The 21,611-nt window shown below is 45.9% G+C and overlaps 1 protein-coding gene and 1 non-coding gene across 3 annotated transcripts in view; one reads left to right on the top strand and one right to left on the bottom strand.

The window, feature by feature from the left end:
* The window catches only part of HCK (HCK proto-oncogene, Src family tyrosine kinase), a 36,554-nt gene that overhangs the window by 639 nt on the left and 14,304 nt on the right, over positions 1–21,611 (top strand). Inside the window, exons 2-6 of one of the 2 annotated variants that reach the window (XM_031434001.2) lie at positions 12,791–12,908; positions 15,105–15,147; positions 15,498–15,597; positions 16,428–16,526; positions 19,686–19,789. In XM_031434001.2, coding sequence (XP_031289861.1) covers positions 12,792–12,908; positions 15,105–15,147; positions 15,498–15,597; positions 16,428–16,526; positions 19,686–19,789 — 463 coding nt within the window. In that variant the 5' untranslated portion in view covers position 12,791. Of the gene's footprint in view, positions 1–12,790; positions 12,909–15,104; positions 15,148–15,494; positions 15,598–16,427; positions 16,527–19,685; positions 19,790–21,611 lie in introns of both variants that reach the window. The other variant, XM_010993900.3, reaches the window with a different exon arrangement.
* On the bottom strand, positions 1,868–1,940 carry TRNAS-AGA (transfer RNA serine (anticodon AGA)). The gene has a single exon. It is a non-coding gene; the product is annotated as a tRNA-Ser (tRNA).

Genomic DNA, 21,611 nt, shown 5'->3' with positions numbered 1-21,611 from the left:
TTATGGTTCCTGGTGGGGGTGGGTGATGGTCACGGTCACGGCGGATTGGCAGCCATAGTGAGGAAGGGGACAGCTGGCCATAGGCGTGACGTGTGAGCCACACCCAGACAGGGCTGCAGCTGGGTCTGCTGGCTAAGCTACCTCCTCCCACGCTGGGCCCTGATCCCCAGCTGGTCTAAGTCAAACCCCAAGCCTCCTGGACAGACCACAGGACACCTGGCCCCTCACTTTTCCTCCTTGTGAGACCTTGGACAAGTCACTCTCCCTCTTTAAAATCCAATTCCCTCATCTGTCAAAGGGGGCGATTCAGTCTTTCCTCCAAGGCTGCAGTGAGCTAGAGTATGTTCGAGGTTTTGTATGTCAGACTTTACTGTAGTGGTTAAGGAAGGGGTTTCTGGAAGCAACCAGCCTGTTGGACTTTGGGCAAGGAATTTAGCCTTTCTGTACCTCCTTTTCCACAAATGTAGGATGGGGATATTAAAATAATGGCTCCCTCATAGAGTTGTTTTGAAGATTAGATTGCGATGCTGAAGGAAAGCTCTTAGAGCACTGCTTAATACATGCTAACTATTGTCTGGGCACCCGGTGATTCTCAAACTTCAGCGGCACATCAGAATCACAGATTTCTAAACCTTGACCCCAGAGTTTGTGATTCAGTAGGTCTGCTGCAGGACCCCAAGAATCTGCATTCCCAAATGATGGTCATTGCTGCTGGTTCAGAGGTCACACTCGAGAACCACTTTGGCCTGCACAGGGAAAGGCCTCAATAGATACCAGTTCTCTCCACTGCTTTATATCCCTTTTTGGGACGAGGGGGAGGGGGTTAAAATACAGAAGTAAAGAGACTAGCATGCTAAAAATCCCAGGAACCCACTACTCAGAATTAACAAATGTTCGCATTTTGTCCTGCTTGCTTCAGATTTTTGAAAAATAATATCACTAAAAGTAACAGATAAAATTGAAGCCTCCCCACCTGGTATTCCTCTCAGTCCTGTTTTTCTCCTTCCCCAGAGGCAACCGCTGTCATGAATTATAGCCCTTCCAGTCCATGCCCTTAAAAAATTAATACATACATGTGAGTGCATAAAGAATACATAGAATTGTTTTCTATGTTTTAATGGAAATGCTATCTAACTGTGAGATTCTTAACAAAATTTCATTTTCCCCTGCCTTCTTGTCATAAGCTGTCATGGTCTAGCCAGGATGAGAAACAGAGTTCTACTTTATAACTTCTAAGTGGAGGACCCCAGCAGGGGAACACCCTACCTTATTTCTCATTCCCCTGGTGATGAACATTCAGATTGTTCCAGCTGTTCACGACAACCAACAGCACTGCTGGGACCAGCCCGGATGTGTGGTCTTGGGCACATGTTATAGGTGTTTCTAGGGGAAAGCACCAAGAGGCTGGATGGCTCTCCAGAGGGGCAGCTGTTGCCTGCTTCTTTTGTGTATGAGGAGGACTGAGGCTTGGAAAGGTGACCCAGAGAGTCTGAGGCAAAAAGGGAAGAAAGAATCTGGCTCTGCTGACCTCCCAGCTCTCTCTAGACCCAGGGCCACTGTCACCTGCTCTCTGCTGCAGGAGAGCAAAGATTTTCATCCACCTCGTTCACTGTGCCTGACACTTAGTAGATACTGAAACAGTGGAAACATAAATCTTTTTAAAATTTTTTGAATAACGAGCATTTCCATTTATTTTTAATGGTCTTTTCTGAGCATGTTTTATTTAATGTAATTAGTAAAATGCTGCATGTACAATTTTTATCCCACTTATGTACCTAGTATTACATTGTAAGCATTTTTCCACATCATTAAAATGTCCTTGAATTTTTTTGGGGGGGAAGTAATCGAGTTTACCTGTTTATTTTAATGGAGGTACCGGGGATTGAATTCAGGACCTCATGCATTCTAGGCATGTGCTCTACCACTGAGCTATACCCTCCACACCCAAAACGTCCTTGTATTTTTAATGGGCGCATAATATTCCACTGTTTGGATGTGCCATAATTTGTTTAGCCATCATAGCAAGGCACTTTCATGTAGTTTGCAATTTTAAAAAATATTTTAGGGAAGGAAGGTATAGCTCAGTGGTAGAGTACACGCTTAGTATGTATGAGGTCCTGCATTCAATACCCAGGACTGCCATTAAAAATAAATAAAAATATAAACTAAAAAAATCTAATTACCTCCCCTCCAATTTTTAAAAAGTATTTTTAGGTGAAATCCACACAACATTGCAAAATTAACCATTTTAAAGTGAACAGTTCAGTGACATTTATTACATTCACAACCTCTGTGTAATTCCAAAACATTTCCAACTTCCTGAAAGCAAACACTGTACCCATTAAGCAATTCCTCCTGTCCTCCCTCTCCCCAGCCCTTGGCAACCACCAACCTGCTTTTGGTATCTATGGACTAATTTATTCTGGATATTGCATATAAATGGAATCACACACTGTGTGACCTTTTGTGACTGGTTTCTTTCACTTAATGTAAGATTTTCAAGGTTCATCCATGTTGTAGCCTATGTCAGTATTTAATTCCTTTTATGGCTGAATAATATTTCATTGTATGTGTACACCACAATTTGCCTATCCGTTCATCTGTAGAAATTCGAATTGTTTCCACCTTTTGACTATTGTGACTAGTGTGCTGTGAACATGCATGCACATATATTTGAGCACCTGTTTTCAATTCCCTTGGGTCTCTACCTAGGAGTAGAATTTCTGGGTCACATAGTGACTCCATGTTTAATGCTTGAGAAATTACCAAATTGCATTCCACTATTTTACATCCCCATTGGCAATGTACAAGGGTTCCAATTTCTCCATGTCATGGCCAACACTTGCTCTTTTCATTTAAAAAAATTATTATTATAGCCATTCTAGTGGGTGTGGGAAGCACGAATCTTAATCTCACCCCAGCCGGGCTGCTCTCTGGGGGCCCTTTCCCCAGAGGGTGAGGGGAAGGTTGTCTGCGTTCAGAGAACCAGCCAGGATTTGGACTTTAAATTCTTTAATAAAGTAAGTCCCACAAGGGCACAGACATGCCTGTCTCCTAAACTACTGTATCTCTAACACATGGGACCTGGCACATAGTAGGGCCTCAAAAATACTGAATTGTGACTGTTGAACAACTCCTCCCCTCCCTTGCCTGAGATATTTCAGCACGTAGGTGTCTTTCAGTTGGCCCTACCTAGTTACTCTTTTAAAATTAGTTGCCAACAATTAAAGTCAAGAGAGCGCACATAAATCAGGATTTCTGTCTTCTCTTGAAGAACTGGAAGTGTTGGCAGACCTGGGACGAGAACCTTGGTATCCTGTGCTCCTCTGCTATTCACTCATGGCGGCATCAGGGATGCTGAATGGGGGCTACCCCATAGACAGCACCTGAGCGGTCCAGTTTTCAGCCCCCTTGCCTGGACCACCTTCCTCCTGTAGGTGGCCCTATGGGCCCCTGCAGCCATTTCACAGCCCTCCACCTGTGACAAGGCCTCCTTTTTTTTTTGTTTAATCGATAATAATAAATCTGGATTTCTCTATGGAGTGTGGCTGAAGACCTCCCTTTTTATAGAAAAGGGATGTCTAGCCCAAAGAGGGTAAGTAACTTTCCCAAAATTACACAGAAAGTCCACAGTACAATCACTCTTAGCCTTTGACTTTCTAAACAAATCTCCAAAGCACTTTGATCCCCACCCCATTTCTCCAGTTTCCTCTACCCCAGGCCTGGGAGTTTCAGGGTACTTTCAGAGGCATGGGTAATGATGCAGAAGAAATCCTTGCTTGAATATAAAACATGCCCTATTCTTGGCCAGTGTCTGTGGCCACCCATGCTCACCCTTTGCTGTCACTGCACCTTCTGGATGGCACCGCACTGACGTTTGCCTTCCTGATCCTGCCTATAACACCTGCCCGAGCTCCCACCATCACCATGAAATCCTTTGGTCCAGGAGACCTAGATGCAGCCAAGAGAATAGGAGCACCTCCCTCAACTCTGCCAGAGAAATGAAGAGCAGGAGACAGAGCCCAGGACACCTGAGTTTGGGTGCTGATGCTGCCTTATACAGGTTGTGATGAATTGGGCAAATTCCTTCACTCTCTGAGTCTCAATTTCCCCATCTGAAAAATGGGAATAAGAAGAATACTGCCTCCCAATTCATACAATACAGTATTTCTTTGATGTTAACATACAGAAATGACATTCCATATTTTCTATGAGTTTATATTTCTCAGCTTGAGTTTCTTCAGAAGCAGACCCTAGAAAAGATTTCAAATGCATTTACTACTTAGTTTATTTGGGAGTGGATCCAAGAAAACCCTGGTAGGAAAGTGGGGAAGCAAGACAGAAAAGAGAAGGCAGCCAATAAAGGTGTGTTATGTTATCAAGCCAGATCCACTGTAGTCACCTGGAGCTCAGAGGCACTGAGAGCTCCAGGCTCCAGTGAACCCGCTCAAGAGATGAAGGAACCGGGATATTTATCCACCTGCTCCTGTATATCACTGGTTGAGGGCGGCTCCTGGGGGATGATAATTCTCTAGCACTTCCACTCGCCAAGCTCATGGGCAGAGCAGGCACCAATGGCCATGGAGAAATCTCTCAGGCAAGGAGATGCAGGTGCTGGCAGTTGGAAGTGCCGCAGAAGTGTTCCGAAATGGTGAAGAAAGGGGGAGTGAGGGGGCAGGGCACGGCAGCGTCTGTTTTAATACAGTGTGTGTCTGCAAGCGCACATGCAGCGACTACCTGGAGGTGGGGGCGTGGCCGTGGAGGACCTGTAAAGGGAGTAATCCAGAGGTGCCTTAGTTTTATCTGTATTGTTTTCATTTTTAACAAGGATGACATACTCTTTTACTGGGTGATGAAAGGCAATTTTTAAAATTGTTTTTAGAATATTTTATCTTTTTATTTTTATCTTTTAAAATTGAAATATAGTCAGTTTACAATGTTCCATCAATTTCTGGTGTACAGCGTAATGTTTCAGTCATCCATATACATACATATATTCCTTTTCATATTCTTTTTCATTATAGATTACTATAAGATATTGAATATAGTTCCCTGTACAGTAGAAACTTGCTGTTGACCTATTTTATGTATCTGCAAAAATGAAAGGCAATTTTTAAAACAAAATTCATACCCTCCAAAACAGAAAAGAACAGGCCCTGTCAGCTACAGAAAAATAAGTGTAAAAGGATCGGAGCACGTGATCTTGAGGCTTTGAGGCTTCCATTTGTGGGGGACAGGTTTGGAGGCAGCTGACCTTGGAGCATCATGGGAAGTTGACATGAAAAGTTGTCCCTGGGGCAAACTGGCCACCATGTCCTTTCTGAAAGGGGGCCATCTCCACTCAGCTCCAACCAAGGAAAGACTTTGTTCCCCTCCAAGCAGAGGTGAACAAACATGGACAGCCCTTCTCAGTTTAAACACACATTTGTAACTATTGTTTAAATGCGGAAAACTAGGTCACCCGGGCAGCTAAAGGAGACTTCATTCAATTAGTCAAGAATTTATTGAGCACCTCTAATTGTGAATTATGAAATGAATCATAAATATTTCACTTAAATTATAATGGAAATCACCAGAAGGCATAAAAAACAAAGAGCATTTGGAAGTAGTACTAGTGCTCCCTTTGAGAAACAGAATTAGGGGTAGAAAGAGATAAGAACTGCTAGTTTTCATTTTATATATTTTTTCCTTATAGTTGGAATATTTTTACTCTGCTGCTATAATCTAAATGTTTGTGTCCCCCCTAAATTCATTCATCCTGTCTCCTCTTGCCTCTTGCTACTCCTCAATGCACCAACCATGTTATGGGACAAGTAGTTGGAACGCATGTATCTCAGAGCCACCCCTCTGGCTGAGTCAGGCAAATGATCCAAGGCCCGAGCTCCTCTTCAGTGTGTTGCTCTGTCTCTTGCTGTTGTGTAAACCGGGGCATGACACTCGCCCTCTCTGGGGTCGCTGGTCCCACCTGTGTAACAAAGGTCTCTCCAATCCTTTCCTGTTTGCAAAGTCAAAGTTTTGGGCTTTTGATCAGAAAGAAGGGAAGAGATGGGGAGTTAGGGGTGACTCCCAAATGTCCATTAGGGATAACAGTCTCTTGGCAATTTGGGCGGTTCATTCAGAAGACAGTCAGGGAACCCAAGGAGAGGGAGGTGTAGGACTCCACACTCCAGAAAACTCTTCAGGGCACTGGTCCCTGATAAGGGAAAACTTTCTCCCCTACCCCCACGGCTAAGCTGTTCCGAGAAGGGAAAGTTCCTCTAACTGGACAGTCTCAAGCCCTGGGCCCCTGGCGGTCTGCCTTCCTAAGCTTCCTGTTTTGGTTACTCACGTCCCACCTCCCCCTTTCCCTGCTGCACCAGCTGACTTGGTGGAGGATGAGAGGCAGGAGAGCTGGGTTCTTGTTCTACCTGCCACTGACCACGCGGGGATCCTCTCTGCTGTGGGCCTCCATTTCCCCATCTGACAAATGTGTTCATAATTCTGGTCCTGCTGACTTCAGCCAAGTATGGTCAGGCCTATAGAGAGTTGAATCCAATATATTCACTCCACAAATGTATATGGGGGGCCTAATATACACCAGGCACATTCTAGGCATGGCTTCAGTGCTGTCAGCTTCATGGGGTCCATACTATACACACCCTCACCTACTCTAATGGGTCTAGTACCCTCTTTACTTTCTTCTATCAAAACCTCCCAGCAAGGAAGTCTTTACCATAAGCCATTTACACTTGAGTCTGAATTGCAACCCTTGTAAGAATTTCCTTTGTACTGGGCAGGACTCTGAAGATTAAGGAGGCAGAAATCCTACTCAGACTGGCTCATTCAGAAAAAGAGGTTATACTGGAAAGTCCATGAGCACATCAGCTTCAGGCGAGGCTGGATCCAAGGACTTGAGAATCTGTATTTCTTCATTTCTTGGCTCTGCTTTGCAACTGCAAGCCTCTTTTCCAGCCAAATGGATGGTTTTCATTGGGCAGGACTGAGTCACATGCCCACCTCTGCTTCTATTACTGCAGCTCTGACTGGTCAGACTTGGTCACAGATCCACCCCTACAGCCAGGGGCTGAAGTCAGCTCTACTATAATCCATGAATTGAGAATGAGGGAGCTGTTACCACCAAAGGAAAGGAAAATTGGGGAGCTGTTGTCAGAAGAACGGGGAGCAGTTGCTACTCAGGAAAGAACTATTAGCTGTGCCCTTCACAGAACTTATCACCCAATGTGTCTCTTCATATTTGGGGAAACTGAGGCCCAGAGAGAGGTTGGGACTTGTCTGAGATCACAGAGTGAGCTTAGGGCAGAGGTGGGAACCAAAATCCAGGGTTTCTCACCCCTAGTCCTCACAGGCCTCTGCTTGAGCCTAAAGCTCCTAGAAAACCACCTCCCGCCCACTCCTCGGGTTGTGCTGGCAGGGCCCTGGCCTCTCCTCCGTGGGCTTGACTCTGAGGGTTCAGGAGGAGTCTCTGAAGTCTCCACAGCCAGCATGGAGACCGTGGGAAGCAGCCAGGCTAAGCAAGCTGATCTTTCTCATTTCCCTCCCACACAGGGCCTGCAGAAGCTAAGGGACCAGAAGCCGGTTTCAGGTCTCAGGAGTTCAGCAGGGACCTGAGGAAGTGCCTTTGCCTGGAATCAGCAGTTCTAAGCTAGTTTGAGGCGAGGCAGGCCACTTCTGCTCTCAGAGCCTGGTTTTCAATCACATTAGACAAGAGATGTGTTTTCAGAAGTTTCAAAAAGCCTTTCATATCCCTGTCCCTTCAAGACCTCAGGCCAAGCCTGAGAAGCAAGGGCCTCCTATTTTACAGGAAAGAAAATGCATCTCAGAGAGCGGAAGTGACTTACTCGAGGTCACACAGCCATTCAGTGGCAGACCTGGGATCCAAACCCACATATTCAGACCCCACGATTGGTCTTCATTCTCTTACATTGGTCAGTCTCAAATTTTAGTGTGATAAGAATCTCCCAAAGCATTATTAGAAATGCAGATTCCAGGCCTTCATCCCCAGAGACTCCAGTTCATTCGATCCAGAGTGTGGCCCAGGAAGAGTCCAGTGAAGGCTCTTTCGGCATAGGTGACAGAAATTCAACTCAAACTGGCTTAGGCAAAGTTGAGAATTTATTTTCTCATGAATTAGAAATTTTCTGAGGTCGAAAAGTTTCAGGCATGGCTGGATCCAGGTGTTCAAACATGTTTTCAGGAATCACATTGTCTCCATTGCTCAGCTCTGCTGTCCTCTGTGGTGGCTGCACTTTAAGGCAGCCCCTCCCTTCATGATGTCAGGATGGCGCCCAAGAAATCCAGGGTTCACATCTACATCCCCACCTATACCTACATCCATATCCACATCTGCAACAACAATTATAGAGAATTGCTTTTTCCTAATTTTTCCAGCAAAACCCCAGGGCAGATTCTGCCTCATCTAGGATCACATGCATACCTATAACTGAACCAGCCACTGTTGGTTGCCAGGGGGACATGGAATTCTCTAATAGAGTCTGAATCGAGTTGTCAGTCCCCGAAGGCAAGGGTGGGGTTAGCCCCCTGCACTCCCATGCATTGAGTGGAAGAAGGCTGGTTTCTCAAGGAAAATCTAGGTGCTGTTATCAGAAAAGGAATGTATGCTGAGGAAGCAAGAGCAGATAGATGTTCACTCTGCCTGGGTCCCAACTAGGATGATCACACGAATGACCTGGGCCTTGTTAAAATGCACATTCCAATTTGGGAGGTGGGGCCTGAGAGTCTGCATTTCTAACAGCTCCCTATGGTGATGTTTTCCTCATGCTGGCCAAACTCTGAGCAGCCAGGCACTCTGTTACTTTTCTAAACTCACTTCAAGCCACTCTCTCACAGGGCCTCTGTAGTCCTCACCCTGCAGAGAGGCCCTGGGATGTAAAAACCTCTTTCCTTATCCTCTCCCCACCCTACTCCCCACCATCCCATGGTTCCCAAACCCACCCAAAGATTAGCGCCATCTATTTGGAAACCTCTCATCAACATATTGCAGACTCCGCTGCCAAATCACAGTGGGAGAAACTGTCCATTGTCTTCTTCAGTGACCTTTACATGAGGATCCACATAATAAATTTTCTTCTGAATTTAGTGCTCAAAGAATAGTTGTTTCTGTCAATAAATTGCCATGCTTCCTGGGATTTTATGGTGACAGTATACATATTCTCATTTTTATCTTGACTACTAGGAAGCTTAGAGATAAATCTAGTACCCGATGGCAGTAACTTCGCACCCTCGGATTCTGGTTCAATAATCCGTCCCTTCTAAATGGTGTAGCATAATCCTTTTTGAGTCTTGAAGTGCTCTGTGTATCGTTTAGTATTACATAAGCTCCCTCAAATCCTTTTTGAAAGTCAGTGCGCCCTTGGAACCTTGAGTTTCCTCAAATTTTTATTGAAAATGTTTCCATTCTTCAAAATCCAACACATTATCCTACTGCTCAATTGTTATAAACAGGTAGTTCTTCCTACGAACAAACTAACAGACACATTAGTGGCAGAACCGAGATATATATTCATTTTACAAAATGGCTTGATTTCATATATGTTTTGCAGTTTACTTTTTTTTTTCATTCTGTAAGTATTTTAGCAGTCTTTGCACAGCAATAGACAGTCTTTCCCCAGCACTAGACAGTCTTTGCCAATCCCTAACAGCTTCTTTGGAATGCAATTCTGTATGTCCAGTCTTCCCATCCTAACTGGAGCAAGAACTAAGTCCCGATGCTGGTACATTGGGCTGACTACATAGAGCACAGGCTGTGGGCATGCCTTTACTCCCAAACTGTGCATTATGCTCCTACTGTATGCCAGGGAGGTACTAAGCTAAGCGCTAAGGGACACAGACATGAGCAAGACCAGACTTTGCTGTGAGGCAGCAATGGAAATGTTCTGGATCTGCACTGCTGAGTACAGAAGCCTGAGCCACAGATAGCTATTGAGCCCCTGAAGTATGACAAGTCCTAGCTGAGATGTGCTGTACATGTGAAATGCACACTAGGATTTGAGGACTTAGCATGAAAAATAAAGAACGTAAAGTATCTCACTGATAATTTTATATTGATTACATGCTAATAATAACTTGGACATCTTGGGAAAAATAAATACATCCTAAAGTTAATTCACCTGTTTCTTTTTACCTTGAAAAAATATGGCTGTAGAAAATTTTAAATTATATATGTGGCTCACATTACTTTTCTGGGTCTAGTGGTCATGAAAATGAGCATTTCTGAGACCACTCCAGACCAGGCAGCGGAATGGTTTTCTTGGTTTAGGGGGAAATCACATTTCATGCAAATCTGATTCCTGTCAGTATATCACTTAAAAAAAAACACACACACTTTATTGTGCAAAAATTGAACTAATGGGAATTCCCTATTTTAAAAAGTGAACTTCTCAAGTACTGTGGTATCTCTAAACTTGTGGACCAAAGGACTTACAAACAGTACTTAATATATGCTCCAGGGCACCGCCACAATTGCTAGTGCACAGAAATGGTTATGGTTCACAATTCTGTAGTGCTTACTGCGTGGCAGACAGCTTTACACTTATCAACTCACTCTGTGTTCACCCCAACCCTGTGAGGTGGAACCCCACCATCCATGGATCATGCCTGAACACAAGGTTTTCGGAGACCCATCCTTGGGACCCTGTGGCCACCCTGAATATGTAAATTGATGATGTCAGGGATACCAAATAGGTACTCAGAGAGGTGAAGGGAGCTGCCCTACATCACACAGCCATCCTCTTCCCAGAACACGCTTAAGTGTATCAAAATATACGAAATGTAGTATTTTATGCTGTACAAAACCACACAATATGCTCCTTTATTTCCCACAATAGTAATAGCTATTTATCACAAATCAGAGGGGTGTTGGGTTTTGTTTTAAATGCATACAAGTACATTTTAAAGCAGTGATTAATTGCAATAATTTTTCAGCTTAATGATCCAACCCTCCAGGAATCTGAATCTGTTCCTTAGTTTATTCGCAAAAGGCAAATGAAGTGGAAACCGCTTAAGTCTTGAGGTGGTAAATTGTTCCCAGTTCCCACTAGGACAGACAAAAACATCCTTGTAAAAAAAAAAAAAGGAACTCTCAGCCTACAAATTTGGGTTTTTTTCTTAAACCACAAGCCTACGAATTTGGGTTTTCTTCTTGTTTATTTTAACAAGATAAGTATAACTGAGTTCTAACTGCTTTAGAAGAAAATTACAATTGTGTGGAGATGAGGAAAACAATTACTTCCTCATGTGGCTGCTCACAGCCTGTCTTCTCAGCAAATATATGTGTGCACTTTGAGAAAAGAAATGAAACATTTCTACCACTTTAACAATTAAGTTTTGACTTTGATCAGGTAAACGTGTTTTCTTTAAGTGTCTTTAAATTTGGTTAACCCATCAGCAAAGATGATGGGTTACCTCCAAAATATCTACCTCTAAAATGTCCCCCGAATATGTCTGCTTCTTACTTCATCGAAAGCCACCACCCTGGGTCAGGCCACCATCATCTCATGCCTGGACTCCTGCAGTGGACAGAGCTCCCTGCCCAGCTCACCAAGGTCCATAATCTACCCAGCATCCAGGGGATTATTTAAAGTGCAAATATATAAAAAAAAGAAAGAAAGAAACACAAATAAATTTAAAAGATAATAATTAAGTGCAAATATAATCCTGTCATCCTTCTGCTTGAAACTTCCATAGTTTCCCATCATCCTTAGAATCAAATCCAAATTCTTCACTGGCTGTACGAAATGGGGCAGCTTCGTCACATACTATCCTCTCCCCTGCCTGTGATCTTCAGCTACCCTGGCCTCCTTTCAGACCCTCGTTCTCTTCAAGCACATTCCAGCCTCAGCCTTTGCACTTGCTGTTCCCTCTGCCTGGAACACTGTTCCCTCAGAGTGTTTCATGACTGGTTCTTTTGTGTCAGTCGGGCCCCAGGTCCAACATCACCTCCTGAGAGAGGCCTTCCCCAACCCCCTTGTCTAAAAGGGCCCCGCCCAGTTGTTCCCTATCACATCCTCTTTTATTGTCTTCACACTTTTCACTAATTCAGTTTATCTTATTTATTTTTTTACCTATTTATTGTCTGTGTCTCCCATCCATCTCCAGTGTGAGCTCCATAAGAGCATGAACTTGCTTGTCTTTTGGTTTAGAAAAGTACTCAATAAATGTTTGAGTAAATGAGTGGATGGATGACCAGATAAATCCATGAGAGGAAGAAGTGAAGAAAGAAAAAAAGGAAAGAGAGGGAGGGAGGGAGGAAGCTGTTAAACGGCAATTATAAAATGAGAGGAAGAGCATGCTGCCTTGACTATTATTTAGCTAGACTGAGCCACGTTATGTGACCTCATCTTTGTCATTTAATATAAACTGTTAATTTATTATATAAAAAGCATAGTTATGCTTTACTGTTTGCTCTCTGACCCCAGAGCTGGTAGCTCCCACCCCCTACTCTGCTCTGAGGCTCTACCTGTTGAATTTCAATGATCCACATGATTTATTCACTAAATAAACTCCCCATCGCCGTCCTTGGGAGCATGCCCATGACAACTTGTCAACTCTGTGTGGGTTCTTGATGAACATGGACATGGGGAGGTCCACAGGTGATAAGGACAGTGTAAGCTCCATGTGTTGAGGGTGAGGTGAAGGGAGTTGACAGTGGGAGGGGAGACTGGGAAGTTGAAGGGGAGCCAGCCTGGGAGCAGAGGGTCTGGGACCCAGCATCAAAGGCTCCCCCCAAGTACCTCAGAGTAAAACAGGCTCACCTCCTTTCTCTCTGCTGCAGGATGGGCTGCGTGAAGTCAAAGTTTCTCCGGGAAGGAGGCAAGGTCTCAAAAACCGAGTCCAGCTCCAACCCACACGGCCGTGTGTATGTGCCAGATCCTACGTCCTTAGGCAAGCGGGTGAGTGGGGGAAGAAAGGGGAGACCGGCAGCAGCCCCGGCGACAGCCCCTGATTGCCCTCACAGCTTCCTGTTTTCCCAAGGGTGAGCAGGGTGTGTTTGGGGTGAAACTGAGCTGACCAGTCACCAGCAGCACCCAAACTCTTCAGGATACACCTGCACTGAGCACCCGGGGCAAGGACATCACTTCTCCTTGTCCTGCTGCCCATCGGCCTGAGCTTCGGTGACCAGGTCCCTGTGGGCACTGCAGACCTCACACATGGGCAGTAGCATAAGCAGTGCTGAGAGTAACGAATGACCAGATTAGTGACAACAGCAGTTCAAGTAATTATGACACTATCTGCATCATGGCAATAACTGTAAAACAATTGTATGATGATAGGGACAATGCTAATGGGGACATAACGGCAACCGCAGCAGGAACTGTGGCAGAAATAGTAAATGAGAGAAGTGGTCATACGAGCAGAGGTATTTTCTTACTTAAATTACGCTTATACAGAGCTTACAATGAACCAAGCACTATCCTAAGTGCTTTCCGGTTATTAACACTTTTAATCCTCACAATGATGCTCTTGTAGGTCACGATTTGTATTATACCCATTTCACAGATGAGACACAGAGAGATATTCAATAACTTGCTGAAGGCCACATGGTTAATGAGGATTCAAACTCAGGCAGTGCAGTTTCCAATGTCCCAGTGGTAGAAGCAAGAGTGACAGAGGCAGAGGCCAGTGCTGCTGGTAGGAACAGTGGTCACAGTGGCAATAGTGGTGGTCACGGTAGCAGCAGTTGCCCCGGAAGTAGCCCCACTAGTAATGGCAGTGGTGATAGTGATCAATGGAAGAGCAGTAACAATAATGATAGTGATGGTAACAATAATAGTACTAGTAACAGGAATGCCAGTACTAAGAGTAGCAGTAACATTTAATAATCATTACCATTCTTTGAAAACCTACTGTGTTCCGGGCTGGAACACTGGAATGAGGTGTTTCTACATCATTAATCCTTACCAGAAGCTGTGAGGCAGGAGTTACACTGCTTTATAGCCAGGGTGACTGAGGATCAAAGAGGTTAAGCCAGGAAGAGCTGGCTCATACCACTGGGATGGGGCAGAGCCGGCTCTTCCTAAACCCAAGGCTAGGGTTCTCTCCCACCAGGGTTTGGTTGTCCTCTCTGAGCATCAGATTTAAGGGATGCTATTAGCAGCCATTCACTGTTCCCCTCCTGCAGGGCATTAGTTCGGGGGTAAGTTAGTAAGTAAGAAAGGGTTCCCAGGTCAAATCAGTTTGTGAAACACTGGGCAATACGCTCCTTCCCTGTAGGACTTCTTAGAGCCTTTATGAATCTTTGTAATGGGCTTTGTGAATCTCCCAAAAATGGACGCGCTTCTCAGTGTTTCCCAAACCTGTTTCTCTAAATTAATGTTTACTTATGTGTGTGACACACAAATTCTTTCTCCTTGAAAATAAAAATCACAAATTACACTTAAAGCTACAGTGTCTGCTGACCATTGTCCCCCTTCCTAGAAATACCCCACCCCTCTCCAGAGATATCAGCTGTTGTCAGTTTGGTGTGGACCCTTGCAAACTTTTTCCATGAATTTACACTCATATAGTATGTTTCCACAGAAAGTGTTTAGGATGTGTGAATACACGTTTTATATGAATGTGTCATATTTACCATTCTGAAGAACTAGCTTTGTTCACTCAACAATGAATTTTTGAGGTCTAGTTGTGTCAGGAATGAAGCTTGGCCTCCCTCTTATAGGGGCTCCTTAGAGCATCACAGCATAAGCGCCATTTCCCCTTTGGCTGGACACATAGGTTGTTTCACATACACAGCAGAGCCTTTATTCATGGGCCATGTTGGTGGGCCTAGGGTTTCTTCAAACATAGCTCAGAAAACACTGATCTGGACCAACCTCCTCACTGTATGTCAAGGAGAAAGGACAACCCAGTGTCCCCCAGGATGCCCAAGGCTGAGGGCAGAGCCCACAACCCAAGAGACCTGGAAACTTGTGCTGGTGATGTCCTGAATGCACTGTGTGACCTTGGGCATGTCTCTATCCCTCTCTGGGCCACTTCCCATGACACACAGGCCTGGGAGGAGTTGCTTTGGATATCATTTTTGACACAGACCTTCCATGACTCCACACACACTATTCGATTCACCCCCTTCTCCTGTTTCTTCCCCACAGTGGCATGACAGCAGCAATGGCAACCTACCAGGGCCCATGGAGGGTAAGTATCTGGCAAGCAGGTGCAGTGGGGTCTTGTGTGATCTAGAGGATGGGGTGAGGAACTCAGTCAGAGCAGGAGGCAAAAATCCCAAACTGTCAAAACCACCCTTGAAAATCCCCTAAATTGCCCCACAGTACTTTGTACCAGCTCTTGTGTTTCCAGAACACTGTTTCATAACATGCACAAAACTCTGTTAGCTTTAAACTCAAGAATCACACCCTGCATGGCAAATGAGACAGACACATCAAGGGGTCCAGGACCGGGTGCCAGGGATTGGGGTGGGAAACACCCAGGGCCGTGGGTGTGCTCAGATAAAACCTCACCATCCCATGTGTCTCTCTTCCCAGCAGGTTCTGAGGACATCATTGTGGTTGCACTATATGACTACGAGGCCATTCACCATGAAGACCTCAGTTTCCAGAAGGGGGACCAGATGATGATCCTGGAGGAGTGAGTCCCCAGCCCACTCCCCCTAAGATGTACCTATCTCCAATACTCAATTATACTCTCTTTAGTTCTTGAATAAAGAACCTGATAGACTATCTTATACTAGAGTAAATGACTGATGCGAACCCGTCATAATAAAGGAAGAAGGGTTTGCTACTAACCTGGGTTAAAGTCACAATAAAGGGGCTGTGTGCTTGCTCCGAGTGCACATCCAGGCAAGGAGGGACCGCTGAAAGTGCTTTCCCAGGGAAGCCTTCTTTGGACTCCTGTGATTAGGCTGCAGGCTTACCTAGGGACCAGACCCTGTTGAGGTGACTTTGCATTCAGAAATCCTTGGATCTCTGAGTTAGCTACCTCCAGTCTCCTACAATCTTCATCATCAATGGGCGTAGTGTCCAGTATGTGCTGGGGCCCAAGGATGGGAGCAGTTATGTTTGGTCAGACTCCTGAGCCCAGTAGCTCTGGCTCTTGGCCCAGGCTGAACCACTGTGAGTCTGCCATAGGCACAGGGCCCCATCTTAAGTATGGCTGGTAAGGCCAAGGCCACAAGCCCAGGGAAAAAGATTGACCCAAAGACTAGGGCTGTGAGCTGTGAAAGCAGGGATAGGGCTCGATTCCAGGCCTGGATGGACCCTTAGATGCATGGTGGGGACTATTGTAAAGACACTTACATTAATCAGGGGTGCAGACTGGGGGCTGGGACAGTGGTGGCCCTGCCCTTCACCCTACCAGCTACCTGGGGTTGGGAATATTCTAGGCCAAAGCTGGGCAGCCCAAGAGGACTGGGATGGTCCTCCTGGCCCCTGACCCCATTGCTGCCTCCTGTCCCTCAGGTCTGGGGAGTGGTGGAGAGCTCGATCCCTGGCCACCCGGAAAGAGGGCTACATTCCAAGCAACTATGTTGCCCGCGTCAACTCACTGGAGACAGAGGAGTAAGTATTCTATTTCCCTGCCCTCCAGAGGAAGCATGAGCAGAGCCAGGCTTGTTCCTGCCCCAGGGCCTTTGCACTCACTGTCTCCCCTGCCAGGCATACCCTTCCAAGGGTTCTTTGCCAGGCTGGCTTCTTTTCATCCTTCGGGTCTCAGTGAGGCCTTCCCTGGCCACCCTGTCTGAAACACTTCCCCTCTGTGACTCTCTCTCGCTTTCTCATGGAAACCTGTTCTACTCCTTTCTGAATCCTTCTCATTGGCAACAATGATCTTGTTTCTTTGGTTGTTCACAGATTCACTGTCTGCCTCCCCTGTTAGAATGGAAGAGCATGAGGTCAGGGACCTTGTCTGTCCACTGCTGCATTCTCAGCACAGGCTGGCCTGCAGTAGGTGCTCTATGAATATTTGTTGGATGAAGTATACAGTTGTGCCAAGTCTATGGTTGCCTTTCAGGGTCCTCTGAGAGGCAAGCCAGCCCACACCTGGCCAGTCATCCCTCATGTGACTCATTCAGCAAACATGCCTGTGCCTCACCAGGCTCCGTGCCAGGCGGCGGCTGCAGAACCAATGAGACACTCCTCACCCTCAAGGAGATCCCCATCACCCGCTGTTCTTGGCTGCAGGTTCTTTGTGTCTAACTTGACTCTGAAAACATAGTTATATTTCATTCATTCACCCCTCCACCCAGTCATCCCACAGACACTGGAGCACCTACTATACCCCTAGTCCTATTCCAGGGATACTAGATGACTCAGGCAGAGTTCCTCCCTGGAGATGTTCACAGTGTGGGGGGTGAGACTGACAAGTAAAAAGATGGCCATACCAGCAATAGATCCAGTAAATACAGCAACAGATCCAATTTAGAATCATCCAGTCAAATAGTTGAAAACTGACAATCCCCATGATTTTATCTCCTCTGCCTCCTCCCTCTGGCTAGATGGTATTAAGAGTTTGGGATGCTTGCCTGTTAAAAATTAAAATGTTTGGGCTTTTTGCATCTTAAAGTCACCCTCTTCTTAGTGCACATGAAACCACTTTGCCCTTGGAAACCTCCCCTCTGTGGTCTGTGGTCCCCGCTCCCACCACTGACCATTCTGTCCTGGATCTCCCCCAGCAGGCCCCCTACATGCTGCAGGGGGTCTTGGCTGCTTCCCTCTGCCTCCAGGTTTTCTCCTGGGGCATCCATGCTCTGCTCCCCAACTGAGGGCTGTGACCATTTACAGAATCCCTTCACCACACCTCACAGCAGCCTTGGAAGAGGCATGGCTGGTATTACTCCTTAAAGGCAGCATAACTGCTAGGTGGAAAAGGCAAGGTGCAGATAACATGTGTGGTGCGTTATCATTTAGGTGATAACTTACATGGCTGATTCTCAAACTTGAGTGATCACCATCACTTAGAGTGCAGTTAAAATGCTGGTTTCTGGGCCCTACTCCCCAATTGCCTGGCTCCTAATTTGCATCGCTAACAAGGTCTCAGGTGAGGCTAATGCAGCTGGTCCAGGGACCCACCTTGAGAACCACAGATCTAAATACCCGTATAAGTCTTGCACTCCCAGCTTCTCGTGTCTGCATCAAGAAACCATTAACAGTGGCTGCCTCTGGGGAGGGCAGCTGGGGCCCAGGGAATCAGAGTGGGATGGAATCTTCCTTCCTCCTCTGCCTTGAAATAGGCAATATTTTCAAATGTTTCAAAATGTAAATGGTGTGGAAGGATGGACATAGAATAAAGAGTGAAAAGTCTTTCTCCTACCCTGTCCCTAGCCAGCTACTTCCTCTCCCCAGGCACAACTAGTCTCTTATAAGTCCTCTCATATGCTTTGCACTTGATTAAGAAAAAATGTGTATCTCCCATTATTTTACACAGTGGTGGGTATGACATACACTGTTCTGCATCTTTTGTTCAGATCTTCCATGCAGCACCTACAGTGACCTCTTTCCTTTTCCCAGCTGCAGTGTCTGTCCCGGAGATGCCCCACCATCTCTGTCAGTAGTCACTTAAGCTTCCTCCAGTCTCGTGCTGAAATAAATCTCCTTGTGTGTATGTCATTTCTTCCTGTGCCAGATTGGTGGGATAATTTCCGAGGGGTAGAATTGCCAGGGAGACAGCTTACAGTGTACCCTTTAAGATTGCTTGAATATTTTACCAGGGCATGAATCACTTTACAAAATGAAAGCAAAGAAGGCAGGTGGCCAGTGTAGTATGGTGATTAAGATCTTGGGCTCTAGAGTTAGACTTGTATCCTGCATCTGTCACTTCCTAGTTGTGTGATGCCAGGCAAGTTACTTGCTCTCTCTGTTCCTCAGTTTCCTCATCTATAAAATGGGGCTAATAAAGCCACCAATTCCATGGGGTTGTTGGGTGGATAGGAAGTACCTGATAAATGCTAGTTGTCTTTTTTCCCAGTTGATAGCAGAGGAAACAGAAGTCCAGAGAGAGAAAGCAATGTGCTCAGAGTCGCACAGCAGGTTCACAGCAGGGTCAAGGCCAGCTGACCTCTGATTTGGGTTTTTTTCGATCACAGCATGTGAACCACTCCTCAGGGAAGGAACTTGGTTGCTGCTGCTTGAACTTTTCCACCTAAGATCCCAAATATTCAGGGAGGATGAACAAAAGGTCCAAGGATATTGTCCCAAGTATAAAGTGATTTGTAATCTCACAATTTAGCTTAGAAATTCATGCCAACTTTATATTCAACTCTGTATCCACAGACAAGGATTATCTGTGAAGGTAATGAAGCTTTGGCCTTGCTCATATGGGCCTCAGAAACCCTGAGAGGATGGTTATATGATCTATATGAAATTTGCAAAAGTAAGACTTTTAACCACAGTTGGTCACAACTGCTGTGTCTTTCCACCCGGTCTTTCGGTCATCACCTTATCCTTCACGTTAGGTAGTGCTAGAGTGACCTGTGAGCATTTTGTATCTGTTATTATTTCCTTCAAGAAAGCTCTCCAAGTTGCATAAGTTTCAGCCTCAGCAAATTGTATTCAGCTGTGGTAAAATGCCTGTTTTAGTGTCAAAAGAATGGTTGTTTTCCCCAAAAGACTGAGTAAAATCGATGCCGCAGGAAGCTGGGCCCTCACGATGCCAGGCGAGAGCAGTGAGAGCAGGACCAGACTGGCCCGCGGTTCACACGCTGCCCTGCCCCTTCCCTCCAGGTGGTTCTTCAAGGGCATCGGCCGGAAGGATGCCGAGCGTCAGCTCCTGGCCCCCGGCAACGTGCTGGGCTCCTTCATGATCCGGGACAGCGAGACCACCAAAGGTGACGCCAGCCCTCCACGCCCTGTCCCCCTGAAGGGGTCCCCCAGGCATGACTGGCCACCACCCCTCCCTTGAGGAATCCCCTGGGGGATGGAGGGGCTGGACGATCCTCAAACACATCTGGCTGCCAGGCTTCCTCCTGACCTTTGCGCAAGCCTGTTTTGGACCTTCTCAGTCCCCAGTAGCTCTTGGCTTAGGTTTATGTGGAAGGAGGAGGCAGTGGTTACTGCCCCGAAAAACAACATCCTGGTGAACTTGATTTTCACGAGCTTGTATTCCTTTAAATACACATCAAAATATATCTTGTCCCAAGCCTGAGTCCTCCCTCCCTCCGTAAGGAAATGAGGTGAGCTCAGGCCACAGGAGGAGCTCCAAGCCAGCCTCCTCTGGCACCCTGCTTAAAATGGATCCTTCAAGGTATTTAGAAGTTTTGATGTTGGTGACCTGCTTCCCAAAATTCCTATGCTGTGAGGGTAGCTTTGTGCCCGGTCACCACCCCACAGGAGTCAACAGAAGTGCCCGAAAACATCACATAACTCAAACTCCAGTTTTCCCAAGGAATGAATGTAGGTAGTGATTTCAGATTTCACACACGGAGTGCACCTTCACTACTGTGTTGAGACTCAAGACTTCTTGGTTGAATTGTATAAAGTGTGACCTCACAGTACCCTGGGCAAACAGCTGGGGGACATCGATTGAAGGCACCTGTGTGGCCTTCTACTTGCCCCCTCGGTGTCTGAATTGGGGAAGCCTGGATGTGGCTGGAGGATGGCACTCCCGGTCAGTGTTTCTGGTCAGTGAATGTTTAGGCTTTATTTCCTCCCTGCCAGCAAGCCCCCTTCCAGTCCCCAGCGGGAAAGAAACAGGACAAAAAGGTAAAGCCAGAGGCAGCCCTTGGTTTCTCTTCTCCCGCTGGGCCATCCTGCACACAGGGGCAGAGAAACCAAAGAAACAGTGGCAGACCTGGGGGGCAGGAAGGTGAACCTGGGCCAGTTTCACAGGCCTCAGAGGTTGGGGAATAGGTCCTCAACACCCCCCCATAGGGGTTCACTGATTTAATAAAACTTGCAGCAGGAGTGCCCTGAATCCCGCTGCTTCTTGGATTCTGCCCCACCCCACTCAGCATCAGCCTAAGCCAGCCTCACCTTGACTGAGCAGGGTGGTTCAGTGGGATCCCAGAGCCAGCTGCTGGGTTTGAATCCCGGCTCTGCTAATTACAAGCTATGTGACTGGGGGTGAGTTACTTCACCTCCCTGGACCTCAGTCTCCTCGTCTATAAGATCATGATGATATAAAACTTCTACCTTGTGGGGTTATTCATTCATTATAATGAATAATATAATTTATTATAACGTGTATAACTACAATTCATTATAATATATGTTATATCTATTCATTCATTGTTTATTCCAACAAGGTTCTTAGACAGTGGATGGCATGTGTGGTCAATTGTTACTCTTGCAACAATTTAAGTCTCTCCCAAATCCTATGACATAGTGCTGTTGTGGTAGAGAAAACTGAGACACAGAGAGACTAATAACTTGCCCAGGGACATACAACCCACAAATGGTAGAACCATGGCCATGGACTGAAAGATGTGTGTGTTTCTGGTCTATGTGATGCCACGTGTACTAGGTTCCTATTGCTGTTGTAAAAAAAAAAAAAAAAAATCACCACAAGCTCAATGGCTTAAAATCAGATAAATGTATTATCTTACAGTTCTGGGGGTCAAAAGTCTAAATCAGTCTGAAGTGAAGGTGTCAGCAGGGCTGGTTCCTTCAGAAGGCTTCAGAAAAAAATCTGTTTCTTTGCCTTTTTCAACT

Source organism: Camelus dromedarius, chromosome 18, assembly GCF_036321535.1.
Source record: "Camelus dromedarius isolate mCamDro1 chromosome 18, mCamDro1.pat, whole genome shotgun sequence".
In the NCBI taxonomy this organism is placed as follows: Eukaryota; Metazoa; Chordata; class Mammalia; order Artiodactyla; family Camelidae; genus Camelus; species Camelus dromedarius.
Note: the sequence above shows the minus strand (reverse complement) of the source record. Positions and strands in the feature narration are given on the sequence as shown.